The 25047-nt window shown below is 37.8% G+C and overlaps 2 protein-coding genes across 2 annotated transcripts in view; one reads left to right on the plus strand and one right to left on the minus strand.

Annotated features, from left to right (window-relative positions):
- Positions 1-1353, minus strand: part of LOC150098403 (STING ER exit protein) — a 66071-nt gene extending 64718 nt beyond the window's left edge. Inside the window, exon 1 of the mRNA XM_090405828.1 lies at positions 1095-1353. Coding sequence (XP_090261954.1) covers positions 1095-1215 — 121 coding nt within the window. The 5' untranslated portion in view covers positions 1216-1353. The remainder of the gene's footprint in view (positions 1-1094) is intronic.
- Positions 1354-5629: 4276 nt separating this feature from the next.
- Positions 5630-25047, plus strand: part of LOC150098404 (cyclin-dependent kinase 9-like) — a 77587-nt gene continuing 58169 nt past the window's right edge. Inside the window, exon 1 of the mRNA XM_090405197.1 lies at positions 5630-5757. Within this exon, the coding sequence (XP_090261323.1) occupies positions 5630-5757 (128 nt within the window). The remainder of the gene's footprint in view (positions 5758-25047) is intronic.

Here is a 25047-nt window from a genome sequence, read left to right on the forward strand (position 1 = left end):
TAGATATCACATGACTATTATGTAAGCCCATGGTTTTGTTGCTTTCTCAGTTATCAAAGAAAAGTGCCTTCCGTATGCTTATACCCACATTCATCACAGACGAGAACTAATACATGAAGAGAATTGTATTCTAAAGCAAATTTCACAAGGTTGTTTCTCCAAATTTTGATCAGATAGCTCATTCACAAACTTGTGATCAATTATCTCTGTGATCTTTCTATACAGATAATTTTTCTAATGCAGCCGGCTTGACTTTGACCTGCCCAGTTCTTTCAACTATTGATTTCACCAATGACTACGTGACTGATGTAAGAATTGCTTCAGTTTCTTTTGTTCAGTGTCTTCCCAACATGGTTTCCTTTATGCCTTTGTAGTAAACAACTGTTTTGGCTAAGCAAGAATTCAAATTCTAATTCCTGAGTAGCATGAAAACAATCTTCAAATCTAAAACGATTATTTTAAAAATTTCTTGATGGGCTGCTATTTACATATCTAATCAGCAATGAGAAATAGGCTTTAATCTGTCATGCTGTTCACCTAAAATGAAATAAAGCATACCACATAAAGATAAAGGAACATTTAAAACAGACTGTAGACAGCCTTTTGAAGAAATAATAATCCATAAATCTTACATCAGTAAAAATAAAATTCTCACGGTTTGTTTTCAGTTTACAAATGTTCAGTTTGAGAAAATCTAGTTACTACACAACATTTTACATATTAGAACTCCAACTGATTTCTTTTCTGGAATTCTTGTTTATGGCCAACTCGTTTTTATTATGGTATTAATCTACCCCGCATGAGTTCTCAAAAGAGTATCACACTGCTATTATTCATACGTTCATGGTACTTCATTATTCATAGCATACACCACCACCGCCAAAGTTGCTGTAAATATTATTTACATCTGCAAACATGTACGTTTGCATCCGTTCTTAGTGATATACCCGAAAATGTGGATAGCTTTTCCCAAATTATAGTTATCACTATCGATAGCAATCTGGTCCGGCACTAATAAGCAAAAACAAAAGCAAAATCAAACAGGCTACTGGAATATGATGAGCAATGACATCATATTCCTGAATGAGGCTTACCAAGTATCATAGCCATATTGCCACAAAGACAATAATATACATTTAGAGGTTTGTCCTCATTATACTCTTCTTGATCCTTTGTATCAGAACAGACAATGCTTCTCGATACTACTTTCGGCATTTTTAGGCGCGTTTAAATATGAAGTTTCCAATATATAATTTATATGCAATTAATTAAGTTTTAGACTGTTCTACTTATTTAAAAAAAAAAAATTCATTCCGCATGTATGAAACTCAAAATACCCTCTATCACACACGCATAAAGTTGCGTTGTTTATCTTAGTGACGCACAATGTTAACATGTGAAATGGCGACAAATGCCCCCTAGCGGTCGCCCATTGATAGTTTTTTTCCTTTCTTAAATTAAAAGAAAGTTATGTTCTAGAGCAGCGCTACCCAAACTGTGGGCCGCGGCCCCCTTGGGAGCGTAGGTTTAGTTGAGGGGGCCCGCGAAATAATGAAAACAAATTTTAAATGTTTTAAGACTAAGTAGATTTTTATTTTAAAAGAAACGTATTTAACTTTTATTATTATTTTTTTTGTTATTTTTTTATATTTTAATGGAAAAATTCACACATTGGTGTTGGTTCACAAACTTTACTTCCTGCGTATTTCGGTGCTTAATGAATCTTAGTAAATATTGCTTATTCATATGTCTCATTTCAAAGCAGTGGTTAATTGTAATTACTTCGAATGCTCTCCAGGGAAGCTCCAAATCTTCCTCTCCCTTTCATCACGTGCGTTCGTAATCAGGGACTGTTGATATTGACTTTATATACATATCAAAACTCGTTTTATATTATCACTGTCATCCGAGCTAGTTTTCTGTTACCAATAAAAGTTTCGCATATACTTCACACATGAAAAAAAGCTTAAACAAGTTCATGTGGGGAGATAGTAACTCGCTTGCAGTGGTAAACAACACTCCCTCCCTAACAGCCACTATACTGCAGAGGCAATAAAAACAAGTACTTTTATTATGCCAGTGAATAAGGTATGAGGAGTCTGTGTAACATATTTCTCAACAAATAGTGCAATTAGAGACAACTGGGATAAAAACACACTAATTAATGAATCACATGTCCCCTCATACAGAAACTATGCTGTATAGACTGAAACAAAACCATATGTTGCATGAGCAAACAGAGTATCTAACTAAAAACTATTGTTATTAATTATATATATATTAATATATATATATATATATATTAATATATATTAATTATATATATTAATATATATATATATACTGTATATATATATATTGAATGTTATGGCAGTTTCACATATGGAATTCGGTTGAAGAGAGTTAGCATTTCAACTCAATTGTCAGCTATGCTTTTATCTTTCGGTTGCGTGAACTTTTGTTAATACCGCACCAATCATATGCACGTTTTAATAACCTGCCTTTGCTGTCTGTTTCGCGTTAGGCTTAATTACCTTAAAAGGAGAAAAGTCACAAAAGAGAAAATTGTTCCTGGTCTGGGGATTCCCTTATTCAGGTAATATTCACTAATTTCATGTTATCAGTCTGTGGTGTGCCAGTATCGGTAAGTGGTGATATTATTTGATATATTCTACATTAAAAAATTTAACCCTGAGATTGATAAGTGGCTGATAAAAAATAAAAATAAAAATCCCGCGAACAATCAGAAGAAGCAGAAACAGACTCAAAAAAAAAAGGGCAGGATTTCATATTTTACCAGAACAGCCTGCATCGTCTTCATATATCTCTCTATTACGATTTTTTTCGAGGGGGACCCTGACATCCAGAAGTTTGGGAAGCACTGTTCTAGAGCAGCGCCTCCCAAACTGTGGGCCGCGGTCCCACTTGGGGGCCGTGAAATAATGAAAACAAATTGAAAACGTTTTAAGACTAAGTAAATTTTTTTATCTTAAAACAAACGTATTTAACTTTTGTTATTTATTATTTCTTTTTTGTTATTTTTTATATTTAATGGGGAAAAAATCACACATCGGTGCGGATTCACAAATTTTGCTTTCTGCGTATTTCGGTGCTTAATGAATATTAGTAAATATATGCTTATTCATATAAGTTTCATTTCAAAGGAAATCTAAGAATTGCAGTTTCAAATATTTCACCTGATATTGACTTTTTGTGTAGCAGTATTGAACCACATCCATCACATATTAAGCTTCTTTTATGTTTTTAATTCTTTCTTTATTACTAATCGTTTTACATTTCACGTGCTTGTACTGCAAATGTACAATAATATATCTATCTATATAAAAATATGAGATAATGTGCCATGTCAAATGTGTATGTAAGATGCTAAAAATGTAATATTTGCATTTGATTTTTGCAATATTCGCTGTGTATGTTTTGTATTGAATATAAATACAATAAATATTATAATAATATATGTCTATATTACGATTTTTTTTCGAGGGGGGCGTGAAATATTTTAATTTTTCCAAAGGGGGCCCTGACATCCAGAAGTTTGGGAAGCACTGTTATAGAGCAGCGTTCTTCAACCTTTTTACACCTGCGGACCGGGGAAAATAGAAGAAATATTTCGCGGACCGGCTGACAGCTAGACAGAAACATAAACCAATGCACAGGGTGTCCCAAAATTCACGCAAGAAGTAATTTTGATAGAAAACACAGGTTTTTAATTAAAAATTGTAATTTCTTATTGATTCATAAAGTATACGGTATAGGGTTATACATGGAATAACATATCGGGTAAATGGCCTCCACGGCTTTGCTGGCACATACGCACTCTTTTGTTGAAATTTTCCATGACCGTTTTGTATAAATGTGGCTGAATTTCGTTGATACAGCGCTCAATTTCCTCCTTCAAGGCGTGGGTGGTCGTGGGCTTGTTGGCATAAACCTTAGACTTCAAAAAACCCCAAAGAAAAAAGTCCAACGGCATTAAGTCACATGATCTGGGCGGCCAATTCTGATCACCAAAACAGGAAATTACACGACCAGGAAATGACTCATGCAGTAATTGAATTGTTTCTCGGGCTGTATGGGATGTGGCACCGTCTTGGTGAAACCACATGTCGTCCACATCCATATCTTGCAATTTAGGCACAAAAAACTGGATTATCATGTCGCGATAGCGAGCACCATTAACTGTTATTGCCTTAGCAGCGGCATTTTCGAAGAAGAATGGACCGATGATGCCTCCAGCCCAAAATCCGCACCAAACAATGACACGTTGTGGATGGATTTGTTTCTCAACAATCACTCGTGGATTTTCTGAACCCCAAATGCGACAATTTTGTCGATTAACGAAGCCATCAAGATGAAAATGAGCCTCATCGCTGAAGATGATTTTGTTCGAAAAATAAACATCCAGTTGTTGTTGTTCCATAATTCATTCAACGAACTCTCTTTGCTGTGTGTGTGGTCAGTAGGCTTCAGTTCTTGAGTCAATTGAACTTTGTAAGCATAAAGATGCAAATCTTTCGTGAGAATACGCTGTAGAGAGCTTCTCGAAATGCCCAGTTCAAGACCACGGTGCCGAATTGATGTTTCTGGACTCTCAGCAACACTCTCACGAACTGCTTCGATGTTTTCTGTGGAACGACTTGTTGAAGGACGGCCAGAGTGTATAAGATCACTAATTGATCCAGTTTCCTTGAATTTTTTAATTAATCTTTTCACAGTTGATGAAGTTAAATCACTATTCCGACCATATTTTGTACGAAAATTGCGAACTGTAGCTGCCAAACCTTCATTATTTTTAAAATATTGCTCAACAATGAAAATGCGTTGTTCTTTCATGTAGCGCTCCATTTTTAATAACCCTGAACTGTCAGCTGTCACTCTGTCTTTTTTTTTTTTCTCGTTGGCAACACTTTACCGCAGCGCTAAATTTAAATCTTGCGTGAATTTTGGGACACCCTTTAGATAGTATTTTGTTTATTAAATCCAATGTTATAAAATTACAATATTTAGCTAGTGTGACATCTGCTGCTGCTTAGATGTTAGAAATTTTGATATTCGTGACTGGAGCGTTGTTTCTGAGAGACGAAGAAATTTTTGGCGGACTGCCAGAAAATTTCTGCACACTGGCACCGGACCGCGGACCACAGGTTGAAGAACAAGGTTCTAGAGAGTTTGGAGAACATTGTAGAAATCCTTTATTTTGAGCGAGTTTTTAAGCGCGTTATTAGTTAGCTTTTAGTAAAAAGTATATAAAGAAGTTCGAAGAAAGTATGGCTTATAGATATGAGAACCGCTCCGTCAAAAAATCGATTTATATTTGTATTCAAAAAGTAAAAATTTATCGGTATTTAACATTTATTCTTGTTTGAATATCACGTTTATATATAAAGTTTTGTAATTAAAATTAAAATATTTATTCTGCTTTAAGTATCAAACTTATTATTATTATTTATTTTATTATTTTTCTTTTTTACTTAGTAAAGAAACCGAAACCGATTGGTATCTCGCATTCCTGGTAGCACCACATTACGCAGGGTCACATAGTGCACGTGGAGAGGAGGCACGGTTGCGGTACTAATCTACCGTCTAGTTTTATGATAAAGATAAAAGAATGCTTTCTGCAACTACTCCAAAGACAAATACCAAAGAGAAGTATAATACTAACGATTTGCAGTTCCCATTTTGTGAAGACGTTTCTAAATATGACACTCTCACGAAAATAGGCCAGGGTACTTTTGGGTAGGTGCTGAGTAGAAGATAATAGCATACCATAATAACATCTTTGCCGTGTATTTTAATGATATTTTGTTATATCCAAAAATGTAAGTTACTTCCCCAAAATTTCATCATGAAATGTGTAATGATTTTCAGGGCGTTGAACTCGGTGATCCTAGCAATAACTCCACTCTCTCTTCCCTTTATTGAATGAGAAACTAAGAGACGATTACTTCATTTTTTTTTTTATATATTAGATATTGAGAACATCGTCTTGTCATTATTATGCAACAGTACTATTTCGTATGAAATTTAAGAGTTACTTTTCTGGGATTAGTATTAGAATGAATTGCAAACGTAATTTCCCTAAGGGTAAGCAAACAAGTTTGCGCGTGAGGTAAATTATTTTCATATTGTTTTGCATCGGTGGCTCCTAAACAATGTACATTGCGAAAGCATCAAGCAGTGGTAAGAGTTCAAAGTAATATGGTTATAATTAATTGAATTTATAAATCTGAATAATTTCCAGTTTTCACTTATTGTCAGAATACCAGTTTTTGTTAGAAAACGTTTCAAATATCCAGTGCCGTGAGCAAATGTTATTGATGATGAATTTAATGATGGACGTCGGTGTGGATGTCTATGCTTTTGAATTGTGAATGTTTAATTCCAATAAAGGCAGATTTTCATAAGATAAGCATACTCTGATTATCTAAGACAGAAGATTCGGAAATATATAGAAAAAATAATGATCTTTCATCATCAAAAACCAAGAAGATTGCTTGATAACAGTGTGTGTGTGTGTTATATATATATATATATATATATATATATATATATATATATATATATATATATATATATAACACACACACACACACACATAGATAAAAAAAAATAAGTATATAATATGGTGATGATTATGGCTTGGAAAAGGTCATAGCCAGAAATCAGAAATGGATATGTAAAACATGCTACAGAGGGCAGTAGGGCTCTTTGAAGAGATGTGAAGTGACTACAATAGTGACAATGTAGTCAGATAAAGGAAAAGGAAAAACACATATGATAGGTTAGTGCATAGTAATTTGTTAAGTAAGCTGGACAAAATGAGACTAGAAATGAATCTGGCAGATAAGAGGACAGCTTATTTTGTGAATGAATATAGAAAGTGATAAGGGAATGAACATGTGGAACTATTACAGAAAACAAAAAAAAGGCAACATAGTTTAATAGTTATATACTAAAGTTTCTTCAGTTTTAACATCATTGGTTCATATAAGTAGATACGATAACACAGAGCAGTCGCTAATGATATGGTTAATGGCTTGGGCTAAATTGCCACAGTCATAGTATGGAGAGTTAATCCATTTTCACAGCATCTTTATGCATCTCTCATATCCTGGTTAAGTGGAAGGTCAAAACCTTTAGTCTGGTAGTTAATTCAGGAATATCATTTTGTTGTATAAGACTCTGATCAGACCACACTTAGACTATTGTTCTCAGATTTGGTCCCCAGGATTTGAAGGGGATAAATTAACCGTGGAACTGGTACAAAGGCAGATAACAAAGATAGTTTCAAGACTGTACAATGTTAGTTATGAAGATCGGCTGAGGGAATGTGGACTGCAGAGTTTGGTGGATAGAAGACGGAGAGGTGATATGATTGAGACTTTTAAACTGTTGAAAGGTGGTTACAGGGAGAGTTCTTTCGCTTGGTTGAACAGAGGGAAGGAGTGATGACAAGAGGCCATCCCTGGAAGTTACGAAAGGAAACCATGAGGAGTGGTTTCTTTTTATGGAGGGTGGTTGAACCATGGAATGTATTGCCTGATGGAGTGGTGAGAGTGAGAACGGTCAATGAGTTTAAGGAGTGGTATGATAGACTTTTGTTTCCTTGGGGGGACCTCCCCTCGATGAGTCTTGATAGACTTTGTGTTTCTTAGGAAGGACCTCCCACAATGAATCTTTTGACTCAATGGAAGCCTGGATAATGATGATAATAATAATAATAGTGATATGTAAATTAGAGATGTTTCTGTCATTGGTATAGAAATGCTTTGGCATTGGGCCAGTGTTAAGATTTTAACCACTTATCAAAACTGTCACATTGTGAAAGGCATTTAACTATGAATTTACCAAGGGCATTAAAAATCTAGCTATGCTGCGGCAGCAAGTATAGTTTCCAGGCTGATGCGACATCAAAGATGTCATGCAATACTTGCATGCAGTTCATCTCCAGGCAGGTCATCCAGATTTCAGTCTCTGAATAGTTGATGTCTTCATGTGTGGGCAAGTCACCATTCTCAGTGTTATGTCATAATTTGCCTAAAGCTCTTTTCTTCCTTAACGGAGGAGGAACAATATCACTAAGAGTTGGAAGGAAGTGAATAACTTAGTGTTGATCTTATTTTTCTAGAGATAACATTCATGGTTTGGTTGAGATGCAAGCATTGTTAAGCGATGTTATAATGCAGCTTTCTGCCGTGAGATGTGCTAATGTCAAAGCTGTTGTATGTAATGTACTAGCATCTGCACTCTGTGAAGACATCCAAGTTATTGCAAGTTTTTAATTTTCCAGTGATCTTTGAAGGACAAGGATCTGTCAAGAATTATTCCAATATACTTAGGGCTCCTATTGTATTTTAGACTTCAGAAGCTAGTTTAATTAGCTGTTAATCAAATGGAAAGCAGCAACTTCAATTTTCTGCAGATTGGATTATAAGCACTACTTTTTAAAATATTTCAAGTTTTGGAAATCTAGCTGTTAGTGTATTCTCTGCAACTCCAAAAGAGGTGCTCTGAATTTCAGTTGCAACGTGTCTGTACACATCATTTTCCATAAGACAGTGTTGGGGATGTCATTGGTATAGAAACTGAAAAAAATTGAGCTAGTACAGATTTTTTTTTTTTCCCTGTAAGTTAAAGAATAGTCTTCCCTGTGAAAGACCATTCCTAGCTTTGGAAGCATTAGAATATACCTGAATCCATCTATCTGACAACATATATATATATATGAGGAAAGAATATATGTGGAAGTACAAGGCTGGTGATTATGACAAACTTAGGAGACAGCTTGGAGATATAGCATGGAAAGAGGAGTTGAGAAGTAAAGAAAAATATGCTGCTTTGGAACTGACAAAGAAATTCATAGCAGCATCAATGTGTGAATGTATTCTGAAGGCCAAAAGACTGAATAAGGTAAGTGTAAAATGCATGAATAGGGGACTTAAGCATGAAATCTGGAAGAAGATACTTTGAAGGTAGTACAAGAGGAATAATAGTAATAATCAGTTGCATGAAGAGTATAAAGAACAAGCCAGGGGAGAGTGACTCAGTAAGAAAAACAAAAGTGGAGTATGAGCAGAAATTGGCAAATCAGGCAAACAAAAACCCTAGAGAGTTTTTTTAGATATGTAGCAAGTAGAAGGAAGAATGATTATGGTAAGATGATGTATCTTACCATAATCTTTATCTACTACTACCCTGAAATCCCTAGCTTCTACCGTTTCCTAGAGTACAGTTAGAGTATTTTATAGATAAAAATGGTAGAATGCAACTGCTGTAGAAGACATTGTTAAGATTATTCAGGAATCAATTTATTACGGTGTTTCATCCTTATCAGAGTGGAATCACAACCAACTTAGTGTAGAGGACATAGGAGAGGTTGGCTTAATTGTGAGTGAGCAGGAGGTGTTTGAGGAAATAAATAACATTGCTGTCAGTAAGGCAATAGAATTTCATGACATACCACTATGCATCTTAAGGGAATGTTCCAGGGAATTGGCAGTAGCATTGTTTAATAAGAGTCTTACAAGAGCACAGGTTCCAAGGAGTGGAAAGAAAGTAAAATTGTTAGACTGCATAAAGGTGGTGATAAAGCTATGACTTCAAATTATAGGCCAATTTATAGATTGGTGAGAAATAGGATACAGTAATGGGTTGATAGCAGCAGTATTCTCTGTGGTTATCAGCATGGATTTGTTAAAGGGAGATCATGTTTTACTAACTTACTATAACAAGGTGACAATTACCTTGGATTCAGGAGATGCATATACAGTGGTGTACTTGGATTTTTCAAACGTTTTTGATAGACCTCCACACAACAAGCTGTTAAATAAATTGAAACAGATAGGATTAGATAACAGACTTTTGAGTTGGATCCGAGACTGGCTGATAGATATATTATTATTATTATTAAACAAGACCTCATGGAGTCAAAGACTCATCTAGGAGGTCCTTTTATCTCACACACATCTCATCATACTGTGTCTTAAACACATTCAAACTCCTTGCAGACACCACACTCTCAGGCAAGGCATTCCAATCACTCACAACTCTGCACGAAAAAAAACTGCCTCTCACACCCTCTTTATACAGTTTCCAGGGATGACCTCTGGTTCTCCCCTGATCTCCCACTACTCTCTGTAGAACTTATCCACCATTGATCCTATAACAACCCCTTACCAACTTGTAGGTCTCTATGATATCTCCCCTCTTCCTTCTCTCCACTATACTCTGCAAATTACATCTTTTCAATCTTTCCTCATTCTCGACATTCCAGAGGTCGGAAACTACCTTAGTCAGTTGCCTTTGGACCCTTTCCAACATCTCTTCATCCTTCTGAAAACCTGGTGACCAAATCTGGGCACAATAGTCCATGTGTGGCCTAATCAAAGCCTTATACCATGGAACAAGAATCTCCCTACTTCTACACGTCAGTGTCCTCCGCATCATTTCCAGAAGTTTTTGTGTTGTCTTCACAATTTTGGCCATGTGTCCCCTAAATTTTAGATCCTTATCCACTATCACCCCCAGATCTCTTATTTCCTCTACTTCCAACAATATATTCTCACCAAGCATAAATTCTGCATCCCATCTTTGTTTTCCAAATTTTAAAGCCTTACATTTTGCAACATTGAACTCACATCCCCATTTGCTTGCCCAATCACTCAATTTATTCAAGTCTTCTTGCAAGGCCACAACATATTCACTACTCTTTATGGTTCATCCCAACTTTGCATCATCTGCAAACAACTGAATTTCTCCATCCAAATCTTCGCCAATATCATTAATATACAAGTTAAATAGTAATGGCCCTAAAACAGACCCCTGAGGCACTCCACTAGTGACTTTCCTTTTCCTGGATATTGCACCCCCATACACAACTTGTTGATACCTATCAGATAGCCAGTCTCCAATCCAATGCACTAATCTAATATCCAACCCCATCTGCTCTAGTTTGACTGTCAACTTATCATGAGGTACTCTATCAAAAGCTTTTGCGAAATCCAAGTATATTACTGTGTATCCTTCTCCTCTGTCCAAGGAAGCAGTCACTTTATTGTAATAACTAAGTAGATTACTAAAACATGACCTCCCTTTAGCAAATCCATGCTGTCCATCAGATTATACCATTGTTGTCAACCCAACTCTGGATCCTAGTTCTCACAAGCTTCTCCAACAACTTAACCACATCACCTGACACACAGATAGGCCTATAGTTTGATGCTTGAGTTCGATCACCTCCTTTATGAAGTAGCACAATCTTGCCCGCCTTCCATTCTTTAAGGATTTGACCAAGTGCAAGACTTGTATTAAAAAAATATGTCAAGGCAGGTGTCAACTCTCTTCCACATTCCTTCAGAATACGCGGTGATATATTATCAAGTCCCGCAGCCTTATTTACATCTAGTTTACTCAACTCCCCAAACACCTCTTGCTCACTTAAAGTCAGTCTCTCCTCCCTATCATCAACTGCTCTTAATCTCTCCATGAAGTCACATTCACAAGATTAGATCAGAAAGTTGTATATCGGAGTGCAGTCAGGGCCGCTTTACTGATGATGCAAGACATGCATTTGCATGAGGTGGCAAAATTGGCACTTCCCCCCTTATTTTTCGTATAGTTTACGAAAAATAAGTGTGAGGGGCAGCAAAATATGCTACTGCACTGGGCAGCAAAATTACTAGGGGCAGCCCTTGGTGCAGTATCACAAAAGAGGAGGATCATTAGTGGTTTGTGCATAGGGGTCAGTTTATGGACCATTGTTGTTCAATTTGTATATTGATAATGTTGGGATGGGTTTAACTAAATAGTGATGTGCAGATGATGCAAAATTAGGAAGAGCAATGCTGTCAAGCAGATATTGTGGTCTTATAGGAGTAGTTGAATAAGATTGCTTGATTGGGCAGGTATGTGGAACTGTCAGTTTAGTTTTCCAAAGTGTAAGGTTTTGAAATTTGGTAAGCAGCGATGAGATGGTATGCAAAGTATATACTTGGTGTGGAAGCTTTAAAGGAGGTAGAGAATATGAGAGATCTGGGAGTGGTGGTGGAGAAGGACCTGAAATTCAGGGACCACATAGCACAAGTTGGAAGACGTCGCATCAGATAATGCCATTGATGCAGAGAACCCTGACATCCAGAAATAAAGAGGTTATGATGCCACTGTATAAAATCTTGATTAGACCTCATATGGATTATTGTGCACAGATTTGGTCGTCAGGTTTTCATGGTGATAAGGATATGTTAGAAAGGGTCCAGAGAAGATTCACAATGATGGTCAATGAGTGGTCTTTGGAATGTGGAGTACGAGAACAGATTGAGAAAATGTAAAATGCAAAGCCTCATGAATAGGAGGAGGGATATGATTGAGACATATAAACTAGTCAGGTGTTGTTATCACGTTGACAAGAGGAGATATTTCATATAATGAGAGAGGGGTATAGAGCAAGAGGCCCTCGCTGGAAATTGTATAAGGAGGGTGTGAAGAGAAGGTTCTTTGCATGGAGAGAGCAGTTAGTGATTGGAATGCATTGCCTGAATGCGTTGTGGATGTAGACACATTGAATCAGTTTAAGGCACGGTTGGATGAGCATTTTGTGTGATAGTGTGTACCTCCCATGATGAGTCTCTGACTCCATGAAGGTCAGATGTTAATAATAATAATAATGTTATTATTTACAATGTTAACGATCTTGAGAAAGGGAATGACCTCTAGAAATTTCAAAATTAGATCTCAATAAACAAAACAGAGATTGTGTCCATTAATATCATTATCTTTTTATCACGTTATTTATGGCATCCCCATAAAGAATGATTGCTTGAATTCACTAAGGATGATGCTGAGGAAGAACAAGATTATGCCACTGGGAGGTGTATGTATATTTATGATAGTTAATCCATAGCTGTACTAAAGATGCCAGCACTGGTGTTTGGTTGGTTGACAGTCTAATTCAGTGTTTCTCAAACTTTTTTCGACTCTGGAACACTTCACAAATCCTGAAATTTTCACGGAACATCATGGTTATTTTTTAATGTATAAATTAATAATTCATTGGTAATTTAGCTGATTTTTTATTATTAATCAATAATTGCTAATTAATTAATTAAACATCAATTAAACCATCATTAAATTAATTTGTGCTGACAAATTAATTTAAGAATGACAAATTCCAGAACTTCTCGCGGAACACCTATTCACCTTCCGCAGAACACCGGTTAAGACCACTGGTCTAATTAGTAATATATTGTTCTTAATGTCAGTTTTTAGTATCATTGCATGGGCACCTGCATGAAGTCCGAAAATTCATTGTGGGAGGCCCAAACAATCTATCAAACAATATCTATCACTCTGTTTGAAACCATTAACAAACAAAGCACTCACTACTGACTCAGGCAACCAATTCCATTCATTCACCACTCTCCAAACAAAAAAATTAGTTCTCATACCCTTGTTAACCACACTCTTACCTAACTTCCAGAGATGATCTTTTTTTACTGCCTCCCTCCTAACCAAGTGCTGAAACATTTCCCCTTCATCAATCCTATAAAAGCCTTTAAGTAACTTAAGTGTTTCTATCATATCTTTCCTGTTTTACCTCTCAACTAACTTTGCAACCCACAAATCCTCAGTGTATCCTCATAGGGAGCATTCCACAGACCATCTTGGTCACTTGCCTCTGGATCTTCTCCACCACTTCCTCATCCCCAAAAAACCCAGGTTACCTGACCTGAGCACAGTCATCCAGATGTGGTCATATCAAGGCATAATAAAGAGGAATGATAACTTCCTTATCTCTGCTTGTTAGTAATAATCAAGTAGTCCTGTGAGCTGCTCTGGCCACTTTAGCAATATACCCTCTAAACTTCAGCTCTTTATCTACTACTACCCCGAAATCCCTGGCTTCTACAGTTTCTTAGAGTACAGTTCCCTCAGTGTGATACAGCTTGTAATCTTTGTATAACAAAATGCATAATTTTACACTTTTCCACATTAAATTGACATCCATTATGTTTTGCCCATACTGTCAGCCTATTTAAATCATTTTACAAGCTCTCTACATCACCTTGATTAACTATTACTCTACCCAACTTAGCATCATCATAAGCAAAAAACTGAATATCTCCCTTCAAATTATTTCCTATATCATTTATTATTATTATTATTACGGGTATCTCCATGGAGTCAGTAGACTCATCGTGGGAGACCCAAACTAGCAAAACAATATGTGTCATATCTCTTCTTGAATTCATTTACAGACGAAGAGCTCACAACTAAGTCAGGCAATGAATTCCACTCATTCACCACCCTCCAGGCAAAAAACCTTGTTCTGACACCTTTGTTAACCACACTCTTCTTTAATTTCCAGGAGGACCTCTTGTTCTTCCATCACTATCACACAGCTGAAACATTTCCCCTGCATCAGTCCTATAAAATTTAAATGTTTCTATCATATCCCCTCTTCTTCGCCTATCAACCAATCTCTGCAATCCACAAGCTCTCAATCTATCAATGTAGGGAGCATTTTTTACATCACTCACCAACTTGGTCACTCTTCTCTGAACCCTCTCCACAGCCTCCTCATCTTCAAGGAATCCAGGTGACCAGACCTGAGCCCAAATGTGGAAGTATCAATGTTTATAAAGGGGAATAATAACCTCTTTATCTCTGGATGTCAGTGTGTTCCTCAACAACCAAGTAATCCTATGTGCCATCTTGGACACCTTAGCAATGTGTCCTCTGAATTTATGTACAAATAACATTGGTCCAAGCACAGTGCACTGTGGTACAGTTTCTGTTATCCATATTTAAGATGATTAATGTTGGAGATCAAGATATATCCAGGGATTTTCCCTCTGGAAAGAAGTTGAGTATCTTTTGTATGTCTCTAGTAGCACAAGAACATCAATTTGGTGATTCATTTGAAATTCTTATTAGGTACTGACATTTGGATCATTGCTATTATCTATTATCCTATTGGATAATAGCAACGATAAGGAGAACCTTAACGTGTAGAAGCAAGCTATAGTTCCCTTGTGTAAAGCCTTTATCAGGCTATATATGGACCACTGTGCACAGATTTATCCACCTGATTTTAAGGGCGTGAGGATATCTAAGGATAGATATGGAGGGTTTAGAAAAGATTCATTATGGCATTGGTGGGTGTCTGAAATGTAGGATATCGAGATATCAAGAGAGATTGAGAAAATGCAATTTGCACAGCCTTGTGAATAGAAGGAGAGGATATTTGATTGATGTTGGCTGATCTTCCTGTCTATCCATAGGAGACTTATGAGACTAATTTGCAGGAACAGGGAATTCTTTATACACTCCAGGAACTGAGAGAGGAGGAATTTGTTTTTTAGTAGATAGTTTCAAGCTTGAAAGCCATGCAGAGGTTGTATTCCTTTAAAATTTATATTTTTTCTGAAGTGCCTTGGATATAAGGGATGATGATAGTATTACCAAACTTTTTCTGAGAAGAAGGTCAAGGATTAGGGGAAGGATTTTGTTGTACACTGAAAAAGGCAGGTTACCATTGAGTAGGCATGCTATCAAGGTGTCTAAACTATTATTAGATACCTTTTCCTATTGTAAACTGGATTCTAGGGTAAAGACTATTGAGGTGAGAGAGGAAAGGGTCTGGGCCATGAGGCCAAATAGAGAACACATTCTCCATGTATCATAATCAGATAGAAAGTTTGAGAGGGGCTTGTTTTTCAAAATTCTATGGAAAAAAAAGGGGAAGTAGAACTCATAGAGGTACACCTATATCTATTTATAAATTTTGTGCTTCCAAGAGAATTATCTGTAACGGATAGTTAAAGAAAATAGATTTGTGAATATCAGGATGAAAAACTTTTTTTTATAAGTGATAAGGTGTTATTTAAGGGAATGTTGGTGAACAGCGGCATGATGTCAAAGCTAATCAAAATATCTGCCTTATTTAACATTAAATTCTCAATAGAAGTTTTAAAATGGTTAGAGTTTTTTTTTTTTTTTATTGTATAGGATGTGGTATGACCAGTGAAGGGGATAAGAAAGCTTGCTAATTTTTTTTGCTAATTCAGATCATGGGGAATCTGAAGCATCTACTATAGGTCTCAAGGGGAAATCGAGTTTGTGGATTTTTGGTAATCCATATATCTAGGGAAACTGAAGGGTTTGAGTGTTTTTTTGCAATTCCAGGAGGTCAGGAAGAAACTTTTTTTTTGAGCAGAATGATGTTCAGTTTTTTTATTGTAATCACTGGTGATGATTATACTATTGTACTTTTTGAAAATTATGGAGACAACTACTTTGTTTGAATAAAAATTTAGTTTAATATAACTAAAATCTACATTCGACGTTTCAACCTTTATGTCAAGGTCATCTTCTGGAGCATACAACTATACACAGACAACAAGCTACACTACAATCAAACTGGTTTGTTAAAGTTACTCACCAACTGCTCAACAATTGTTGGCCTGACCTCTGGTGGAAAAAAAAAAAATTATACATCAATGCTAGAGTCCTATTATTAGTGTTATCTGTTGGTTGTAGAAATACATTGGATGCAACAACAAGTTTATGTATCTATCTATATACATATATTAACATCATGATTATAAATGTACATTCCAGCCAGTTGGTATGGAATGGTTTCTAATACTAGCTGAAGATTGGCTAGAGTCCTGACTTATGCTGGATCTTATATATTAGGTAGGCTGAATGTGTGCCATCCAGATCCTTGGAATTTTCATGCCATCTTTGTTGTTGATATTTGGGTGGTTTATCAGGATTTCGCAGGCTTCCTTAAATTTCCTTTCATACCAGGTTTTTGTATGGTGTAAAGAGAAGGCACTTTTCCAGTTGATTTGGTGTAAGGTGTTCAGCGCGCGTGACCTGAGAGGCCTGCTTCACCACGTACTTTCACCGTACGTGGTGAAACAGGACGGACAATCCCTATACGTAAGAAAGAACACATTAAATATAACCATTATGGTGAAGCAGGCCTCTCAGATCATGCGCTCAACACCTTATGCCAAATCAACTGGAAAAGCACCCCTCTCTTTGCACCATACAAAAACCTGGTATGAAAAGACATTTAAGGAAGCCTGCGAAATCCTGATAAACCACCCAAATATCAACAACAAAGATGGCATGAAAATTCCAAGGATCTGGATGGCACACATTCAGCCTACCTAATATATAAGATCCAGCATAAGTCAGGACTCTAGCCAATCTTCAGCTAGTATTAGAAACCATTCCATACCAACTGGCTGGAATGTACATTTATAATCATGATGTTAATATATGTATATAGATAGATAGATATATAAACTTGTTGTTGTGCCCAATCTATTTCTACAACCAACAGATAACACTAATAATGGGACTGTAGCGTTGATGTTTTTTTTTTTTTTTCCACCAGAGGTCAGGCCAACAATTGTTGAGCAGTTGGTGAGTAACTTTAACAAACCAGTTTGATTGTAGTGTAGCTTGTTGTCTGTGTATAGTTGTATGCTCCAGAAGATGACCTTGACATAAAGGGCGAAATGTCGAATGTAGATTTTAGTTATATTAAACTAAAGTTTTTATTCAAACACGGTAGTTGTCTCCATAGTTTTCAAAAATATATTCGGATCACTGTTTAAGCTTAAAAGAAAGGATTATACTATTGTCTTTGCATAGTTTCTTGAGACACTGAGTTGGCAGGATGATAATTTCTTTTATGAGTCGAAGATCTGGAAAGGATAGCATTGTTAGCTATTTCTGGAGTTAAGTTACAGATACCACATTTGATGTTGAACACTAGGTTTAGTGCCAGTGTTAAGTTTAGTTTAGTGTTTGCTTTGGAGCAATGACAAAATTATGGCCGAGACTTAGGGTGCTTACTGCAGTTTCGTTAAGCCTTTTTGATGATAAGTTAACTGCACTATGAAGAGGTTGAACTTTGGATTCTATACCCTTCTCTCTAGTTTTTCCTCCTGATATCACAGATCTCTTTTCCTTTGCTAACCATTCCAGATATTTCTCTTGGAAGCATAAAATTTATAAACAGAATACCTCTGAGTTCCCCCCCCCCTGCCAATATTTTTATGGAATATTTGAAAAACAAGTTCTTGATTCAGCCCCTCTCAAACCTTCTATCTGGTTAAGATATGTGAACAATGTGTTCTTTATTTGGCCTCATGGTCCAGACACATCAGACTCTTTCATCTCAGTAGTCTTCACCCTAGAATCCAGTTTACTATGGAAAAGGAAATTAAACTACACCTTGCTAACATGCCTACCAAATGGTAACCTGTCCTTTTCAGTATACAGGAAACTCACTCACACTAGCAGATACATTCCAAACATTCTCATCACTCTCCCTCACAACAATATGGTATCATTAAAACAGTAACTAATGGAGCCTATAACCTTTGTTCCAATGGTTGTTCCAAAAATTTCCTCTCTTGCAACAGAACTTAATCATATACACCCAGAGCTGGCTCTACCAATGATACAAGACGTGCATATACACTGGGTGGCAAAATTGGCATAAACTATATGAAAAATAAGGAGGAAGGGGCAGCAAAATTCCTAGGGGTGGCCCTGTATATGCCACACCTTCTTATCTAATGGCTACAGTTCCCATAGTATATAAAAAAAAAATAATCAATCCTTAACACAATCCTCAACCTTCTCTTCAGAAAAATTTTAATAATGCGATCATCATCCCTTATGTCCAAGGCACTTCAGAAAAAAATAGCCAGAATCCTAGAATCTTAAAGGACTACAACTTCTGCATGGCTTTCAGGCTTGAAACTAGCTATCTTTATCTGCTCTTCTAAAGACCAAATTCCTCCTCTCAGTTCTTGGAGTATATACAGTTCCCTGTTCCTGCAAATTAGCCCACTAATTTGCAGGAACAGGGTAAGCAGGAAGATAAGCTAACATCTTTATGGAAGAACATAAAGTCATGACTATGGTCAATATGGCTTGCAGACCATGCTCCATTACAGTAAATTTAGAAGACAAAGGCTGTTTTTAGAATCTGCAGCTGCTCTCAGAAATCGGCCTAATTTGAATAAATATTGTTGCATTAAACTTCCCAAAATATTGAAATGCTAATACTTTGAGATCTCAATTTACATCCTAAGCTGCCAACAAGTGCCCACAGAGGATACCCCACCTAGCTAGGACTGTAAGCTTTAATCCACATGTTTCACTTTGTGTGTGTGTGTGTGTTACAGGTCTCGTATTGTACTTCCTGATGATGTCTCAGTGACTGAGACAGATATTGGAAGAATTAAATGTTATTTTAATCCTTTCTCAGTGCTGTTTAATTCGATTAAGCCTTTAACATGAGTTTCTCCCAGCACTTAAGCCTTTATACACAAATGTAGTGTATAGTTGTAGTTTGATATTTTTTTTTGTGCGAGAGTGTGGACCTCTTTATTATTATTATTATTATTTAGGCTTCCAAAGAGTCAAGACTCATCGCGGGAGGTCCTTCCTAGGAAACATAAGTCTATCAAGACTCATCGTGGGAGGTCCCTTCTAGGAAACACAAAGTCTATCATGCCACTTCTTAAACCCATTGACCATTCTCGCTCTCACCACTCCATCAGGCAATGCATTCCATGGTTCAACCACCCTCCATACAAAGAAACCACTCCTCACCCCCCTTGCTCACAGTTTCCTTTTGTAACTTCCAGGGATGGCCCCTTGTCATCACTCCTTCCTGCTGTTCAACCAAGCGAAACAACTCCCCAGTGTCAACCATGTAACCACCTCTCAACAGTTTAAGTCTCAATCATATCACTGCTCTTTCTTCTATCCACCAAACTCTGCAATCTATATTCCCTCAGCCGATCCTCATAACTAACATAGTACAGTCCTGAAACTGTCTTTGTTATCTGCCTTTGTACCCTTTTCCACAGTTAATTTATCCTCTCAAATCCTGAGGACCAAATCTGAGAATGATAGTCTTAAGTGTGGTCTGATTAGGGTCTTATACAACGGAATGATAACTCTTTTATCTCTGCAATCAGTGTCCTTCTCATTATTGCAGCAATCCTCTGCATTACCTTCACTACCTATGCAGTATGTCCCATAAATTTCAGGTTTGTATCTATCATCAACCCCAGATCACTTGTCTTCCCTACTTCCTTCAGTATAGCTCCTCCAATACAGTATGCAGCATCCCATTGGTGTGTCCGAAACCTCAAGACCTTACATTTTGCTGCATTAAACCGACCCCCATTCATTTGCCCATCTGTCTAGCTTATTCAAATCCTCTTGCAGGGCTACAACATCTGCACTATTACTAATAACCTTTCCCAGCTTCACATAATCTGCAAACAACTGAATATCCCCCTGCAATCCACTGACAATGTCATTGATATAAAGGTTAAACAATATAGGTCCCAGTACTGAGCACTGTGGGATCCCACTTGTAACCCTCTGCCTCCTTGAAACTTCCCCACCATACACAACTCTCTGATACCTATCAGACAGCCAATCCTGAATCCAGTTGACCAAACCATCATGTGGCACCCTGTCAAATGCCTTCGCCAAGTCTAAGAAAATTGCAGTATATGCCTTTCCCTCATCTAATGCTCTTGTAACTTTATTATAAAAGGCTAGCATATTGCTAAAACAAGAGCGTCCTTTCACAAATCCATGTTGATTCTCACAGATAACATTACCCTCATCTGCCCAATGCTGTACACGGTCCCTCACTACTTTCTCCAAGATCTTAACAACTACTGATGACACACAGACTGGCCTATAATTAGACACTTCCAGTCTGTTACCACCCTTATGCAATGGCACTATCTTACCTTCCTTCCATTCCCTGGGCACCTTTGCCAAAGCCAGACTTTCATTGAAAAGCCACGTTAAAGGTATTGTCAATTCCCTAGCACATTCTCTCAAAACTCGTGGCGAAATACCATCCAGTCCCACAGCTTTACTGACATCCAGAGTACTCAGTATCTGAAACACACTCTCCTCCTGTACCTCCAGACCTCGTACCAGTCCTATCCCTCTAGCATTAAAACTGACTCCTCTAGGATGAAATACTCCAATAAAGTGTTCATTGAACAATTCCACTATGTCCTCTGCATCAGTCACTCTATTCCCATTTTTATCCCACAATATCATTCTTCCACAGTCATTTCTCCTCCTACTGGCCACATAGCTAAAAAATTCCCTAGGATTTTCTTTGGATCTTAGGGCCAATCTCCTCTCATATTCCAGTTTCGCTTTCCTTACCACACGAGTCACTCTTCTGGCCTGTGTCTTATATTCCTCATGCATCTCTTCACCTGTCTCCTTATATCTCTTCCATAGCCTCTTTTTCGCATGCAATTCCTGTTTAATATTGTTTGTCATCCACTTTACTCCAAATTGCGCCCTCTTCTTCACTCGTGGTATACAACTTACCATTGCTGATAACAAATATTCTTTCACAATTTCCCACGCACTGGTGATATCCCGGCCTTCCAATTCCTCCCTCCATGAAACTTCCCGAAGTTGACGTCTAAGACTATTATAATCACCTGCCTTATAATTCCACATAAGTTCCCGTCTCTTTGATACTCCTGCATGTCTATTCATTTTCCAAGTCAAAACCATATGGTCACTCTCTCCAACTGGTGGGAGAGACGTCAACTCAGTTATTATCAACTCTTCTGATGCTATAACCAAATCCAAAATTTTTGAACCTCTTGTTCCCTCTGTTACATGTTTCCTAAGACATTTGTCCCTCAAGAATTCTAGAAATTCCATTCCCCTATTGTTACATGCATCTTCCTCTCTCCAATTTATACTACTGAAGTTAAAATCTCCCATAACAATCATTCTTCTTGCACTTGCCAAACTTAGCTGTCTAAACATCTCCTGGTCCCCATCCTCTGTGCTCCTGGGTCTGTAGCAACACCCCACTAAATATCCTGTCTTGCCTACCTCTACCTCACACCATACGCTCTCAAAATCATTTGTCTCACTACCTTCCAAATTTTCCACTCTTAGAGGACATAGGTCATCACTTATCATAAGCAGCACCCCACCACCACGCTTTCCCCTCCTATCCTGGCGAAAAATGCTATACCCAGTGACTTCTATTCCTGTTTTTATATCCAATTCTGTCAACCACGTCTCAGTGATCGCAATAATTTTTGGCCAGGCTGATGCTATCTGCGCCACCAATTCCTCTCCCTTATTCCGGATACTCCTGGCATTAGTATACAGCATATAAATGCCATTGTTTCTATACCCAGCATTATCCCTTCTAGACTCCACTGGGCTCAGTCTTACCTGACATTGTCTCCCTTCTCCCAAGTATCCATTCCCACAAGAGGCCACCCCTGCTATCATCCTCCCTGGGACACACTGACTCGTTCAGAACAGCAATCTCTCCAGATGCCTACGTCCTTCCTCATTCAAATGCAAACGGTCTCTCGCAAACAACTCCTCTCTTTCCTCAAACGCACTCCAAGCATCCACATATACCAGTCCTCTCTTGTCACACATTCTCGCTATTATGCCATTCAATATCACCGCTCTTCTGCTCAGCTCATCATTATCATACCTAGGCAACACGCACACTATTTTTCCTCTCTCTGTCTTCTTCCGTACAGTCTCAAGCAAAAATCTCATATCTCTCGCTGCCCGACTTACATTACCACTCAAGTCATTCGTTCCTACCATCACAATCATCTCATCCACCCTTTCACTTCTCTTAATTGCCATAGCCACCCTTTCTATTGTTCCTCCTGGCAAACACTCCTCACGCATCCTATCCTGAACACCACGGATCATTGAGTCACCATACATTATACCTCTTACCAAAAAAATTTCCGTCGAGTCGGATTTGAACCACCGATCTATGGATAACTGAATTATTAACTACAGTCCACCGCTCTGCCAACTGAGCCATCGACGGACACACACATATATATATATATATATATATACAGGGTGTTCGGGATAAATTTGACAGTTTCGTAAGGAAAAAGAAAATCTTCTTTGTATCTATTAAATTTAATGAATTGACAAAAAAACATTACAGGCAGAGTTAATTACAATACTATCAACAAGATTTACTCAAAATAACCACCATTAGCATCGATCACAGCTTCAATTCTGCTTCGGAACCTCGAACAAGCTGATGCTACAGTCTCCCTGGGAAGGGCCGCAAAAACTGTTTTAATTTTATCCATTAACTGGGCTTTTGTATTACTGGAAGTGCGATTGGTGTCTTTTTCAACTGCGCCCCATACAAAATAATCCATGGGGTTAAGGTCTGGGGAGTTTGGAGGCCAAACATTTGGACTGGTGAAGTCGTAGAAATTTTCAGACAACCATTTTTGACTTTTCCCAGAGGTGTGGCAAGGGGCCGAATCCTGCTGCCATACATACGGCCTACCATTGGCTACCCTTGTTATCCAGGGCTTGACTACAGTTAGCAACTCCACGAACAAAGCCCGAATTCCAATGCCAGGGTTCTTCAACACCTGTTCCTGCAGATTTGCGAGGAATTCTGCTGTACGAACGCAATCAGATCGTCTGCTAGGGATCTTTCTTCTTGCTACATCCTCGTAGTCACCATTGCAAGTCTCTAGTTCATGCCTGATTGTTTTTACTGTATTCAGGGAGCATTGGGCAGCAGTCATAATATCCTTATTTTGATGGCGGGCACGAATCATCATGATACAAGTTATTCTCTTCCATGATTCAGGTGGGTTCCAGCTATCCATCCTTTCTGACATCTTGTATATGAATGAAGAAGGGTCCAAACTTTTAAATGAAGAGAAGTGTGTGTTAATACATGTAACTTACGGAAAAATATAATTAATTATAAATATGTCAAATTTATCCCGAACACCCTGTATATATATATATTATTATCATCCAGGCATCCATGGAGTGAAAAGACTCATCATGGGAGGCGCCTCCTAGAAAACACAAAGTCTATCACACCACTCGTTGAACTCATTGACCATTTGTGCTCTCACAACTCTATCAGGCAATGCATTCCATGGTTCAACCATCCTTCATGCACTCCTCACCCTCTTGTGCACAGCTTCCTTTCGAATCTTCCATGGATGGCCCTTGTCCTTGCTCCATCCCTCTGTTCCACCAAGCAAAAGAACTCCCCAGTGTCAACCCAGTAACTACCTCTCAACAGTTTAAAAGTCTCAATCATATCACCTCTTCTTCTGTCTATCAAACTGCAGTTCACATTCTCTCAGCCTATCCTCATAACTAACATTGTACAGTCCTGAAACCATCTTTATTATCTGTCTCTGTATCCTTTCCACAGTTAATTTATCCCGTTTCAAATCCTGGGGACCAAATTTGATAACAATACTCTAAGTGTGGTCTCAACAGGGCTTTATACAGTGGAATGACAACTCTTATCTGTGCGGGTCTGCATCCTTCTAGTATTGCAGTAATCCTCTGGGTTACCTCCACCACCTTTGCAATATGTTCCCTGAATTTCAATCAACCATCACCTCCAGATCTCACCCCCCCCACTTCCTCCAATCGAGGATCGCTTCCCATTGATGTATCCCAAACTTCAAGACTTTACATTTTGCTGCATTAAACTGACTCCCCCGTTCATTTGCCCATCTGTCCAGTTTATTCAAATAATCTTGCAGGGCTGCCAAATCTGCACTATTACTAATAACCCTTCCTGGCTTCACATCATCTGCAAATCCCTGCAATTCATATCCCCCTGCAATCCACTGACACTGCCATTGATATAAAGGTCAAATAATACAGGTCCCAGTACTGAGCCCTGTGGCACTCCACCTGAAACCTTCTGCCTCCTTGATATTGCTCCACCATACACAACTCTCTGATATCTATCGGATAGCCAATTCTGAATCTAGTTGACTAACCTGATATCTAAAGCCATGTGCGGCAACTTAATTATCAGCTTATCATGTGGCACCCTGTCAAATGCCTTTGAAAAAAAAAAAAAAAAAAAAAAAAAAAAAATGGCAGAATATGCCTTTCCCTCATCAACTTCATCATGTATATCCCTTGGAA

Source organism: Typopeltis vanoorti, chromosome 15, assembly GCF_054136105.1.
Source record: "Typopeltis vanoorti isolate ZY-2024b chromosome 15, IOZ_Tvanoo_1.0, whole genome shotgun sequence".
Lineage (NCBI taxonomy): Eukaryota > Metazoa > Arthropoda > Arachnida > Uropygi > Thelyphonidae > Typopeltis > Typopeltis vanoorti.